At 44.2% G+C, this 12954-nt stretch overlaps 1 protein-coding gene across 1 annotated transcript; it reads right to left on the bottom strand.

Annotated features, from left to right (window-relative positions):
- Window positions 1-562: 562 nt before the first annotated feature.
- Window positions 563-8672, bottom strand: LOC118080027 (epididymal secretory protein 4-like). The gene is made up of 6 exons (XM_035104959.1): window positions 8574-8672; window positions 7993-8129; window positions 6913-6983; window positions 4212-4301; window positions 2754-2855; window positions 563-588 (listed from the first exon to the last, which is right to left on the bottom strand). The coding sequence occupies exons 1-6, from the start codon at window positions 8670-8672 to the stop codon at window positions 563-565; spliced, it is 525 nt and encodes a 174-aa protein (XP_034960850.1).
- Window positions 8673-12954: the final 4282 nt, after the last annotated feature.

Below are 12954 nucleotides of genomic sequence, written 5' to 3' on the forward strand. Positions count from 1 at the left end.
TGCAGGAACTGCCTGCCTTCCTTTAATTGAAGGAAGAGCATGTCATGGGCAAAGCCTTTCTCATTCCAAGATTCTGGAGAGCTACTCCCAATGAAGAGTAGACAAGGGATAACCAACATGGTGAACTTCGTAGGTTGTTGAACTCTGTCCATCAGTGCAATCAGTCCCAGTCAGCTTGGCCAATGGGCATAGATGGCCAAAGTTGGAGAACCATATTGGCAACCTCTACAGCTGAGCACTCACTGGGCAGATGCTTTGGCTGCTTGATGGGTTCATATATGCTCATCTTCTCCCATTTTGACCTCCAATAATGCATCTGACAACGTTTGCAAGATCTAAGCAATGTATTTATTTTTCAAATAGTTTCAGGAGAGGGAGGAACCCAAAGGCATTGTTGTTCAAATTGCATCAATTTCTACAAGCCAGAAATGTGGTGAGTTGATAGGTTCATTGATCCGTAGTCATCATCGTCTCCACCATTCAGAAAAAGTAATGATTATTGGGTGTTTCTAATTACTAAGCGATGGTGTGAATATATATGGAGAAATGCCATATCTGGCTATTAACCAGCTTTTGGAGTGCATTGTTCTATGGGAGAAAGGGAGAGAAGAGTGTCAGGGAAACTGGTAAGGAGGAAGAAAATGTGAGCAACTCATATTTATTTCTTTATTCGGAATCAGTGGCAGATGATGCCCATTGGGATTGGTGGCATGGGAGGGAGGGAGGCTAACAGCAGATGGAGCCAGAGCAAATGACAGCTGCAACTACAGCCAGTGAGAGGCCCCCGCCTACTGAGTTCTATAGGGGCAACACTGAGATGGAGGAGGAAGCTCTCAAGCAGTTCCACTCCTTGGCTGGTGGTCAGTAAGAAGGTGCCATGTGAAGACTCCCTAGGGGCAGACTAAGGCTGGTGGGGCCCTGTCCTATTTGCCTTAATGGGTCAGCCTCCACTGTGAAGAATAGTTGCATCTCACCATTCTAGTTCAAAACTGAGCCACTCAACACAGTTAATAAATGTAGACATTTTTGGGGTGGGGAACAGAGCATGTAAAAATTTATGCCAATGAAGGAAGGGCAGATAAAATAAGCAACACTGAGGTGTAAAAACGAAAGAGCAGAAACAAGTATATTGCCACAGCAAGAAAAGGTTTTCATATGTGGCCAGGAAGGATGGGTCCTCACTAAGGACTTTGGGGGAATTTGAACCTTCAAATACAATAGCCACCTAGACCAGCATTCCATGCATAACTTTTTTTTTCCAGTCCCCAGCCAAGTGGAATCGGCCTCACTGAGGCTGAGACTGAAGCTACTTTAATTATAATTAACTGGAATCTGAGCCCCATAATGCAGCCGAAGACGGAATTGCTAGTCCCAACCAGGTCATGATCTAGAGCTGGGATCTAGGTTAAAAGGTAAAGGTAAAGGACCCCTGGATGGTTAAATCCAGTCAAAGGTGACTGTGGAGTTGTGGTGCTCATGTCACTTCAGGCCAGGGAAGCCATCGTTTGTCCACAGACAGCTTTCCGGGTCAAGTGGCCAGCATGACTATACCGCTTCTGGTGCAAGAGAACACTGTGACGGAAACCAGAGCGCACAGAAACACTGTTCACTTTCCTGCCACAGCGCTATTTATTTTGAACTGCGCTTTTGAACTGCTAGGTTGACTAGCAACGGGAGCTCACGCCATCGTGGGGATTCGAAATGCCAGCCTTCTGATTGGCAAGCCCAAGAGGCTCAGTGGTTAAGACCACAGTGCCACCCGTGTACCGCAGTTGGGCTCTAGCCAGACCCTGGCTAGGAGCCACAAAGGTCCCACCACCCACACCACCCTACCTGAGGGATGTAGAACAAACTTCTTCCTATCCATCCCCACTGCTAGGTCCAAATTGTCTGCTGCTCTTAGCCAATCAACCCCTTGCTCATTTCCTGATAGCTTGATTAAGCATGGAAATCAGACCTTCATGCCAGGGCGCATGAAAATGCCATTCACCTTCCCACCACAGTGGTACCTATTTATCTACTTGAACTGGCATGCTTTCGAAATGCTAGGTTGGCAGGAGCTCAGATAGAGCAACGGGAGCTCACCCCATCATGGGGATTCGAACCACCAGCCTTCTGATTGGCAAGCCCAAGAGGCTCAGTGGTGTATACCACAGCGCAACCTGTGTCCCTGAGCTCGGCTCTAGCCAGACCCTGCCCAGGAACCACAATTGCTGATGTCCCACCACCCCAGCTGAGGGATGTAGAACAAACTCCTTCCTATCCATCCCCACAGCTAGGTCCAAATTGTCTGCTGCTCTTAGCCAATCAACCCCTTGCTCATTTCCTGATAGCTTGATTAAGCATGGAAATCAGACCTCAGTTAATTTTAGAGATATAACTACAGTGGTACCTCGGTTGTCGAACGTAATCTGTCCCAGAAGACCGTTTGACTTCTGAAACATTCGACAACCAAGGCTCAATGGGCAGTCGGCAAATTCAATTGAGACAATTGAGAAATGAGCCTCAGTAGCCGTTCAACTTCTGAGGCGCATTCGAAGCGAAAGCATTTATTTTCAGGTTTTTGGCGAAAACCGAAATGTTCACCTTCTGAAGCATTCGACAACTGAGGTACCGCTGTACTCAAACTGTAGTTGTGATCCAGATTAGTGAATCTCTCTGGGACTAAATATAGATCCTCAGATTCTGTTTCACACAGAGACATTCATACACACCTACAATTTTAAAAAAATCTTGAGATCAGGTTGCCTTACCGGCGTTCTTAAAGTATGTGAAGTATTCCTTAGGATATTTTTGTTCCAAGACTAATTTCCTGAATTTTGCTTTGATGTCATCTCCCACGTCCGATCCCCTAGCTTTAAACACAAGCAAAGGTTGAGTAAATTGTTGTTCTCAGAAAGGCTGAAATATCTGTTTTATGTCTATAGAGCACCCAAAGTCTCTTCTTCCCGCCATCTTCTCTGGATTGTCCATTAGACAGTCAGAAACAGAACCCCCATGAAACCAGAGAAGAGGATCTAAGCAGGCATGGCCAAACTTGGCCCTCCAGAGGTTTTGGGACTACAATTCCCATCGTCCATGACCACTGGTCCTGTTAGCTAGGGATGAGGGGTTTGTAGTCCCAAAACATCTGGAGGGCCAAGTCTGGCCATGCCAAAGGAATTGAAAGCCTACACAGGTGCTGGCTGTTCCTATTTGCTAGTGGGAGGCTTTATGGTAGCTGCTCTTTCTGCTGGATCATTGTTAATATTGCAGCCCCCTATTGCCTTTTATTTTGGGGACACATTTTTTTCTTCATGTGAAGTGCTAAGGTGGCCATTCTTTAGGGTTCAGCTCCCTTAAAAAAAATTCCTTCAGAAGGGTTTATTCCATTAGCCACTTTTTATTCTAGAAGGTTATTGTAGTCAAAATTTTAAATAGTTTTTCCTCCTTTTTAAATCTATGCAGTATAGATGACTGTTGACAGCAAAAAGAAAGTGTTTAGAAATTAGCGAGATAAGTATAGATAAAGATATTCAATAATGTTGCATTCTATTTTTGTATGTTAACTAGATCCATAATTGGATTGAAGAGAACTTAGGGTATCCTTCCATAAACAGATGCCTTCCAGATGTTTTAGGCAAAACCTTCCACCAGGCACAGCCAGCACAACTGGATAATGACAGGCTGCTCCCTCCATCAGCTGTCCCCTGGAAACAGTCCTTCATTCCACCAAACTCTACTACTGGAGGGACAGGCAGGGCAGGGCCAACTCCTTCAGCACAGCAGAGTGATGAGCAGCACCGGCTCTGCCTCCTTCCTTTGAACTTTTTCTACTCTGGCTGGTCAATAGAAAAACTTGCAACTCAGCCTTTAACTCAGCTTGCTTCTTTCCTCCCCTCCCAACCCATCCTCCTTTTGTGCCTTTTAGGGCTAGTGTGTGTGCCTGTGTGTGTGTGTGTGTGTGTGTGAGAGAGAGAGAGAGAGAGAGAGAGAGAGAGAGAGAGAGAGAGAGAGAGAGAGAGAGAGAGAGAACTAACAAGTACCCTTTTTGCTGAACCGAACCACATATATGCCACAGGGTGGAGTGAAGGTTATTGGTTTGTTTTTGTTTCTATTGTGTATTTTGTGTTTTCTTATCTTCTTGTTTTATGTTGTGAACTGCTCTGAGATCTATGGGTAAAGAGCTGTATTTAATAAATAAAAATAAAATCCATGGCCATAACACATACCAGACAGAAACATGGCTTCATGTGTTGAAAACTTCACGTGCATAATGAGATACTTTCCATAATCCATATCAATCATGTGGACAAAACCTTCTATACAGAAAACAACACAAGACATCAACTGAAGGAAGCGGTTTCCCCATATCTTGGCTGTTAGTGGGGGCGGGGGCAGGCAAATTGGGATCAGCCACTCTTAGTCATCTTAATTATTCATTCTTTCTCCCAAATCCTCATTTTTTAAAAAATAATCTTTATTAATTTCCCACACAGACATATATACATAGATAATGAATCATACAAAGCAAAAGCAATAAAAGTAAAGAAAAGAGTAGAGTAAAAGAAAGAAAATACAATATATTAAATATATTATGTAATTATTTCAATATATTAAATAACAAGTTAAAATGTAAAACTTCCAATCATTCTCATTATACTGCTTATACCTGTATTGTCTATATTTTCTTGCACAGATTTCTGTTATTTCATTTTATACATACATACACACACACACACACACACAGTCATACCTCGGGTTAAGTATGGTTCAGGTTGAGTACTTTCAAGTTAAGTACTCCGCGGACCCGGAAGTGTTTACTTCCAGGTTCCACCGCGCACACACGCGCAGAAGCAATCTATCAGCGCTTCGCGCATGTGCTATAGCGCCACTCAGGTTAAGGACTTTTCAGGGTGCGAATGTCAGGGGTCTACCAGAGGTTCACAGGGAGCCCAGTGGGGTGGTCTCAGGGCTTCAGTATACTGGGGATTCAGAGCATCACTCAGGAGGGGGTGCTGAGTCTCTCGCAATGGAGGAAGGTTCTGGGGATGCTGATGGTTCACAGGAGGAGGGGGGAATGTCTGAAGTGACGGACCTGAGGGCTGTGGAAGGGGAGGTGTCAGAAACTAGAGAAGCCGCCAGACAGTTGAGCAGTTGAGGGGGAAAGGGGGATGTGCCCGCCCCTTCGCCCCAAGTACGCAGGAGGGATAAGCGCCGGGAGCAAACGGCTAGGCTCAGGGCGCCAAGGTTCCTTTGCTGGAGGCGTTCCTGCTAAGCAGCACTTCCGGATTCTGACTCAGAATGAACGGTCATGAACGTTTGAGTTCTGTCTTGTATATATGTATATAATAAAACTCTGTAAAAAACAGCTACGGAGTTTGAAGCCTCTTACTTGCGAGAAGCCACTCAGTGCCCTTACAGCGAATGGCACCCTGTAACCAATTAAGTACTTCACCCGAGGTACCACTGTATATATTATCCGATATGGTATCTAATACACTTTTTACTTTACAAGTATCAAACTAGTTCTGCAAGTATATTGTTGTTTGTACAATACAATTTTAAATATATTTTCCATTCTCCATATACTTTCTGGTTTGACACTCCTGATTCTTCCCATCAGTTTTGCTAGTTGCAGGTATTCTATCATAAGAGTCTGCCACTCTCTTATCATTGGTAGAGTTTCATTTTTCCAGCTTCTTGCCACTATTATTCTGGCTGCCGTGATTGAATACATAAACAATGGCCTTATTTTTAAAAAATTCTATTGGTAGTATAAAGGTAAAGGGACCCCTGACCATTAGGTCCAGTCGCGGACGACTCTGGGATTGCGTGCTCATCTTGCTCTATAGGCCGAGCGGGCTGACACTTGTCCATAGACAGCTTCCAGGTCATGTGGCTAGCGAACCAGAGCAGCGCACGGAAACGCCGTTTACCTTCCCATCAGAGCAGTACCTATTTATCTACTTGCACTTTGACGTGCTTTCGAACTGCTAGGTTGGCAGGAGCAGGGACCGAGCAATGAGAGCTCACTCTGTCGCAGGGATTTGAACCGCCGACCTTCTGATCAGCAAGCCCTAGACTCTGTGGTTTAACCCACAGTGCCACCTGCACTGTGTATGTTGTATACCTAATAGGAAAATCTCTGGTCTAATCTCTGAAATTAAAATAGTTTTTAAAGTTCACTATAGATGTTATTCCAAAATTCACGGATAACTACACAGTTCCACCACATATGAAAATATGAGCCTATGTACTTTTAGCATCGCCAGCATGTTGGCGACCTGCCTTTATACATTTTAGCGAGTTTTAAAGGGGTGTGGTGCCATCTGTAAATCATCTTCATAGTGTTTTCCCTGAGGTTGTAGCATGCAATGAATTCAATTTCTGTTCTCCACCCCCTCATTTAATATGTCTTCAGAAGTAATTTTAAGTTAGGTGAATCTCCATGCCTTAAAAAGTGTCCTGCCCAGGTCCACTGTCACAGATTGCCCTACCTAAAGCAAGCAGTGGGAACTACCATTCCTTCACCCCCACATATTTTGTCTTCCTCCCTGTCCTTACTTTCCCCCTCTTTTAGCCATGGTATTAGGCATGGCAGACTCTCCTGCAGCTCTTCACATGGAGAAAAGGGCATCCTAGATTGACAAAATGTTTAGGGGTATGTGTACCCCTGTGTCCCCCCAGAAAAAAAGAACTGGCTAGACATAGAAACCTTTTTCTAGCCAAGTTATGCATTTCCTAAAATAAACAACCTTATTAGTTTCTTATACTATGAGCATTGGTGGGCGAGTGGTTGCTCTCTCCCACATAACTTGATTTTGCAAATGGGAAAAAGAACAGATGTTTGAACATTTGCATCTGGATCTTCTGGTTGTAAAACATACTTTGTCATTAGGTAATAGGGTGGCTCGTGGCACTCGTACTTACTCGGAAATTTGAATACACCAGGTGTTTTCGTGCGCTTTAACTTATGGGCTGCTACTTTGCAGACACCATTCCTGGAAAGAGAGCTAAATGAAAGCACTTCAAAACCAGATACCCAGCCTGCTTCTGCTTGCCTCCCCCACTTGTATTTCTCAGGGTGTCAGAACCACTGACGGAAGAAATACAGTTCCAGTAAAATGCCTTACTGTCTCCCAGAGGGAAGGATAGCCGGAGTGTCAAGAGGAGCGGCACCCTGAACAATGCCTTCAAAATGAACAGGCCTTCTTGGAGGCCTCTACATTATCAAATGGCCTTCTCAATAGCTACAGGAAGGGTTTCCACAGGATTACTCAATGTCGCCATTGGCATTCCAGCTATTTTTTAATTATACCATTATGCCCAACCTAAGTGGCTCTTTACGATATATTAAGATCAGGCTGATTGCCGAAGAATTGATGCTTTTGAATTGTGGTGCTGGATGAGACTCTTGAGAGACCCATGGACTGCAAGAAGATCAAACCTATCCATTCTGAAGGAAATCAGCCCAGAGTGCTCACTGGAAGGACAGATCGTGAAGCTAAGGCTCCAATACTTTGGCCACCTCCCTGGAAAAGACCCTGATGTTGGGAAAGATTGAGGCACTAGGAGAAGGGGACGATAGAGGACGAGATGGTTGGGCAGTGTTCTCGAAGCTACGAACATGGGTTTGACCAAACTGCAGGAGGCAATGGAAGACAGAAGTGCCTGGCGTGGTCCATGGGGTCAGGAAGAGTCGGACACGACTAAACAAGATAAAACAAGACCAAAAAAGAGAGATAATTGGGGATGGGAAACCTGTGGTCTTCCCTAAGCAGCAGCTCTATACAAAATCTGGACATTGCTCCATCCAGCTCAATATTGTCTACACTGACTGGCAGTGCCAGAAACTTTATGCCCTTTCCAAACCATCTCAAAACGATTTCAGGGGAAATCAGGGCTGTGGCTCAGTGGCAGAGCACCTGCTTTGCATGTGCAAGGACCCAGGTTCAATTCCCAGCCTATGAATGATGGGAGGAGACGTATCAGTTGTAAGGTACTAACGACATATAATTAGTGGTGAATTTCAAATTTCCACCACCTGTAACCTTCACCGTGTGGTCCATCGATGATATTTTCTGCTCATAATCAGTCAACTCAGGCAGCGTGGAAGCCATCCCGATGGGGTGCCACTTCCCAGCCGTCTAAAACAGAAGAATTTTGATTGACATTTTAGGGGGCAGATAAAGTTGACAGGATTACCGGTAATTATATAAAGCAGCGATGTCTTTACTGTGAGCATTCAAGGTCCCCAACCCTAATCTGCCGCTTGCCATCTGAATGGATTTACTTTGACTCATTGATTTTAGAATGTATTTTAATTCCCTGCTTGATATTATATTAATGTTTTATATTCGTCTTGTTAGCCGCTCTGAGCCCGGTCCTTGGCCAGGGAGGGCGGGGTATAAATAAAAGTTGTTGTTGTTGTTTGTTTGTTTGTTTATTATTACTCAAGAGCAAAGCTGCTCAGGTGTCCTATCCAGGGTGCTAAGAGAAGCAAGGCCAGAGGGGAAACATCACCCATTTCCACAGGTAAGGTTTCCCCATCTTGTTAATTTGGCAGAAAGTCCCATCTGTAAACATCTTACCTTTTGGGGGTCATAGTCCAGGTAGATAGGGATGCCAGCACTGACAGGAGATATGTAGTCAGGGGTCAGTCCAAACACCACCAGCAGCACAGCAATCATCCTGGAGCTGGTTCTCTTCTGCTCTTACCACAAACACTGTGTGCAGGGGGAGAGAATGATGGCCCAGGGTTGCAGCAGCCCAGTTTCAATAACTACCTCCAAATGTCTTCAAAGCACATCCCACTCGTCAACTTATGCAAAAGGGAAGAACAGAGTGGGAGCAACAGGGTTAATTTTTAAAGGGAATTGGTTTATTTGTGTCGTGGAACAAGGTGGAGTCTCCTTTGTGCTTCAGAAGAAGGGAACAAACATGCTTGTTCTCTTGGGTTCTTGAGGGGGATGTTCAAGGCTGGCACATTCCCTTCCTGGGCAAGTACAGAGATCACAGGTGCTCCATGGCATCTCCTCCTCCCGCCCTGCCCCATCTCCACAAACTTGCCCAGCCCTTAATGTCTTGTGGTCTTTTCAGCAAAAGACATAGAAGACCTATCACAGAATGAAATGCTTAAGCTTATCCAGGATATTAGATCACTGGATCACACATGCCGGGGGCTGGTGGTGGGAACTGCCACCTCAAGGACCTGATCTGGCCCACCAAACCTTCCCCAGCAGCAGCACTCCCACAGGTAGGGGAATGTGCAGAAGACCAGCAGGTGCAGAGCAACCATGGGTTGAAACTAGTACACCCAGCCCAGTGCCAAAATGAAAATATAGATCACCCCCTTGCCACCCACCCTGCTCACAAAATAGATCTGATGAGCAGAGGGGAGATGGTCATTGTTATGTACTGAGCTGAATCCTAGAACAATAGGATCCAGAATGCAGCAGTCTGATTGGTCCGCAGGAGCCACCCAATCCAGCTCCAGGTGGAAGTGAAGCAGCAACCTGACTGGCCTACAGGAGCAGCCAATCAGGCTGCTGCCAGAAGTGAATCCGCAACCTGATTGGGAATGGGCGGCATTGCCAGCTCACAAATGAACCAGTTCCCTTTTTAAGAAATAGTCCTGTTATGTAGCAGTCTGGGTGGAGACAGCATTGATATAGTTGGCATAACAGAAATCTGGTGGAACACAGAGAACCTGTGTGACACAAATTCAGGTAGGTAGCCGTGTTGGTCTCACACAGTAATAGATATAGATGGGACTATCATCCAAATTAACAAGATGGGGAAGCCTTACCTGTGGAAAATGCGCAGAAGCCTTCTATATACAAACTCTCTAAGATGCTACTGGATACTATATATATATATATATATATATATATATATATATATATATATATATATATATATATATATATATATAGTATCCAGTAGCATCTTAGATACTTTTCCAAATAAAGTATCTTTTCCAAAAAGGGAAAACTGCAAGCACTAGGCTAGCTCTGCTGGAGAGGGTGTCCCAGAACTGAAATGCCACCACTGACAAGTCCTTTTCACTAATAGCCACCTGTGTTTTTCATTTGATGAGGCAGCTAACAAAGCCTAGCTGTTCCTATCCAAGTAGGGTCAGCAGGTGAGCCACCAGCCAAAGCTGATGAAAAGCACCCCATGCCATGGAGACTCTCTGTATCTCTAGTGGCAATGATAGATCCAGAAATACCTGTAAGCTGCCAAATTGATGTCTCAATGTGACTCAATCCAGACAGGTTGCCCACATGTTTGAATGAAGAACTATTAGGAGAAGATAAATACTATAGAAGAATGCTACATTTAAATATATTATTATTATTATTATTATTATTATTATTATTATTGGGAGTGGGTTGTATGCCGAGACCCTTCTAATTTCTAGATCCCACAATAATCTAAGGAAGGATTCAAATTGTTGAAATAGCCAGACCAGCTTCTTGATATTGGCACTCTAAATATGGGTTGTTAAGGTGAAAAAGGAAGTGGTTGTGTGCCTTATGATAAATGAGTGGGGGGGCCGTCCCCCAACTCGCTAATACTTAGATAAGAAAAGGGCCAGAGCTGAGGGTGTTTTTTCGTTGTGCGCAAGCTAGAAGCTGGAGGGAAAAGCAGGCTGAAGCCTGTGAGGGAGAAACATGTTTGAATTTTGCTTGAATCCAAGACTGTGGCTATGGGTGAAGCAAGACCCTCTTGGGGTGATAATGCGGTGAGCCCCTCCATCATAGGGTCAAGTTGTATAGATGTATTAAAAAACCATACAACCTAAAGACACCACAGTCTCGTCTGTACCTCATTCCGAGGAAATATGAACGCTGGGTGAGTGCCTGGAACTCCTGGAATCTCAAACCGCTAGGAGATTGGGGTGGCGTGCAACAATCTTCGTGAATGAGCTCAAGCACTATTTAGTATTACAAAACGGACAGAATGTATCAGTACATGAGAAGAGAAACTGATCTTGTTAAGCGCAAAATAAAGAATACCAGTGCTCAAACAGCATGTTAAAGAGAGTTCTGTGATTATTTTTTCCACATTTTTTAAAACCCAAACCAGTACACTGTGATTGATCCCCAGAAGAAAGGCTTTTAAAAAGCCTCTTTCTTCTGCTACATTTTCCAGTGAAGTATCACTCTCCCATGGCTGCTTTGTCACCTGCAGGTAGGAAATATAGGGGAGCCCATATATTTCTTCCCAGAGGTGAAAAGGCCTTGGGGAGGGTGGTTTTGAGTTAGAAAATGATTGGAGAAATGGAAAAGTACCCTGTCCCAACTGCCCTTCTTTCTCTTAGGGTGCCTCTAGTTTGCCACTATTCCATAGGAGGGATTCAAGTGCATACTGGAAATTTAAGTTTGTGCAATTAAAGTGGAATATAGTGCTCTGTCACCTTAGTACAACAAACCCGCTTTAAAAAGGGCAGGGGACTTATTGTGGTTAGGAAATGTATTTAGTTTTCATATTACTCTCAGCACTGATGAATCTCAAGAGCAATGCAGTAGTTGAATTATGTTTAAAGTTTACCTCTTTAATTATAGAATCCAGTGTTCATTTATGCAACTGGAAGGATTAGTTTCTGCCATAAATCTTTGTTGTTGTTTAGTTGTTTAGACGTCTCTGACTCTTCGTTACCCCACGGACCATAGCACGCCAGGCACTCCTGTCTTCCACTGCCTCCCGCAGTTTGGTTAAATTCATGTTGGTAGCTTCGAGAACACTGTCCAACCATCTCGTCCTCTGTTGTCCTTTTCTCCTCATGCCCTCAATCTTTCCCAACATCAGGGTCTTTTCCAGGGAGTCTTCTCTTCTCCTGAGGTGACAAAAGTATTGGAGTCTCAGCTTCATGATCTGTCCTTCCAGTGAGCACTCAGGGCTGATTTCTGTGGATTACTGTGATGTTAAAAGGTCTGCCTTAGATTCATATCGATATCATTCTATCATTTTTGAGATTGCTTCCCAGGACAGCTTTCACCACTCTTTTGTTGACTATGAGGGCCACTCCATTTCTTCTACGGGATTTTTGCCCACAGTAGTAGATATGATGATCGTCCAAACTGAATTTGCCCATTCCCGTCCATTTTAGTTTACTCATGCCCAAGATGTCAATATTTATTCTTGCCATCTCATGCTTGACCACATCCAACTTACCATGATTCATGGATCTTACATTCTATGCAATATTTTTCTTTACATCATTGGACTTTCCTTTCACTTCCATGCATATCTGCAACTGAGTGACCTTTGGGCTTTGGCCCAGCCACTTCATCAGCTCTGTATATACAGGTACTTGTACTTGTCCTCCGCTCTTCCTCAGTAGTATGTTGGACTCCTTCCGACCTGAAGGACTCATCTTCCAGCATCATAACTTTTATATGCCTGTCCATGGAGTTTTCTTGGCAGGGATACTGGAGTGGCTTGCTGCTTCCTGCTCCGGGTGGATCATGTTTAGTCAAAACACTCCACTATGACCTGTCTGTCTTGGGTGGCCCTGCACAGAATAGCTCATAGGTTCTCTGAGTTATTCAAGCCCCTTCACCACACAAGGCAGAGATCCATGAAGGGGCATAAATCTTTACACAAAGTAAGAACTGTCCATTATGGCATACTCTCCATGTGTCCCAATTTTACAGGGACAGTCCTGGAATTACAGAAGCGATCCCTGTTTCTGATTTTATCCCAGAATGTCCTGCTTCTCCTTTTTCCTCCCCTCCATATATTGGAGAACAAATAAAAGTGGTGCGTTTTTATGTGCAGCTGCAAAAGCTGACTCCTGCTTCTACATAAAATAAAATCCCTGCACCAAATGAAAGGAATGGTGAAACTGGCATTAATAGTAAGATGTAACCAATCCACTTTAAATTATTTAATTGCAATGCTTCCGCAGCCAGCCAGGTATGAAGGGTTGCAACACAGGCAATTGGCTATGTCATTTGCAAAAAC

The sequence above is a fragment of the Zootoca vivipara genome, chromosome 2, assembly GCF_963506605.1.
Source record: "Zootoca vivipara chromosome 2, rZooViv1.1, whole genome shotgun sequence".
In the NCBI taxonomy this organism is placed as follows: domain Eukaryota; kingdom Metazoa; phylum Chordata; class Lepidosauria; order Squamata; family Lacertidae; genus Zootoca; species Zootoca vivipara.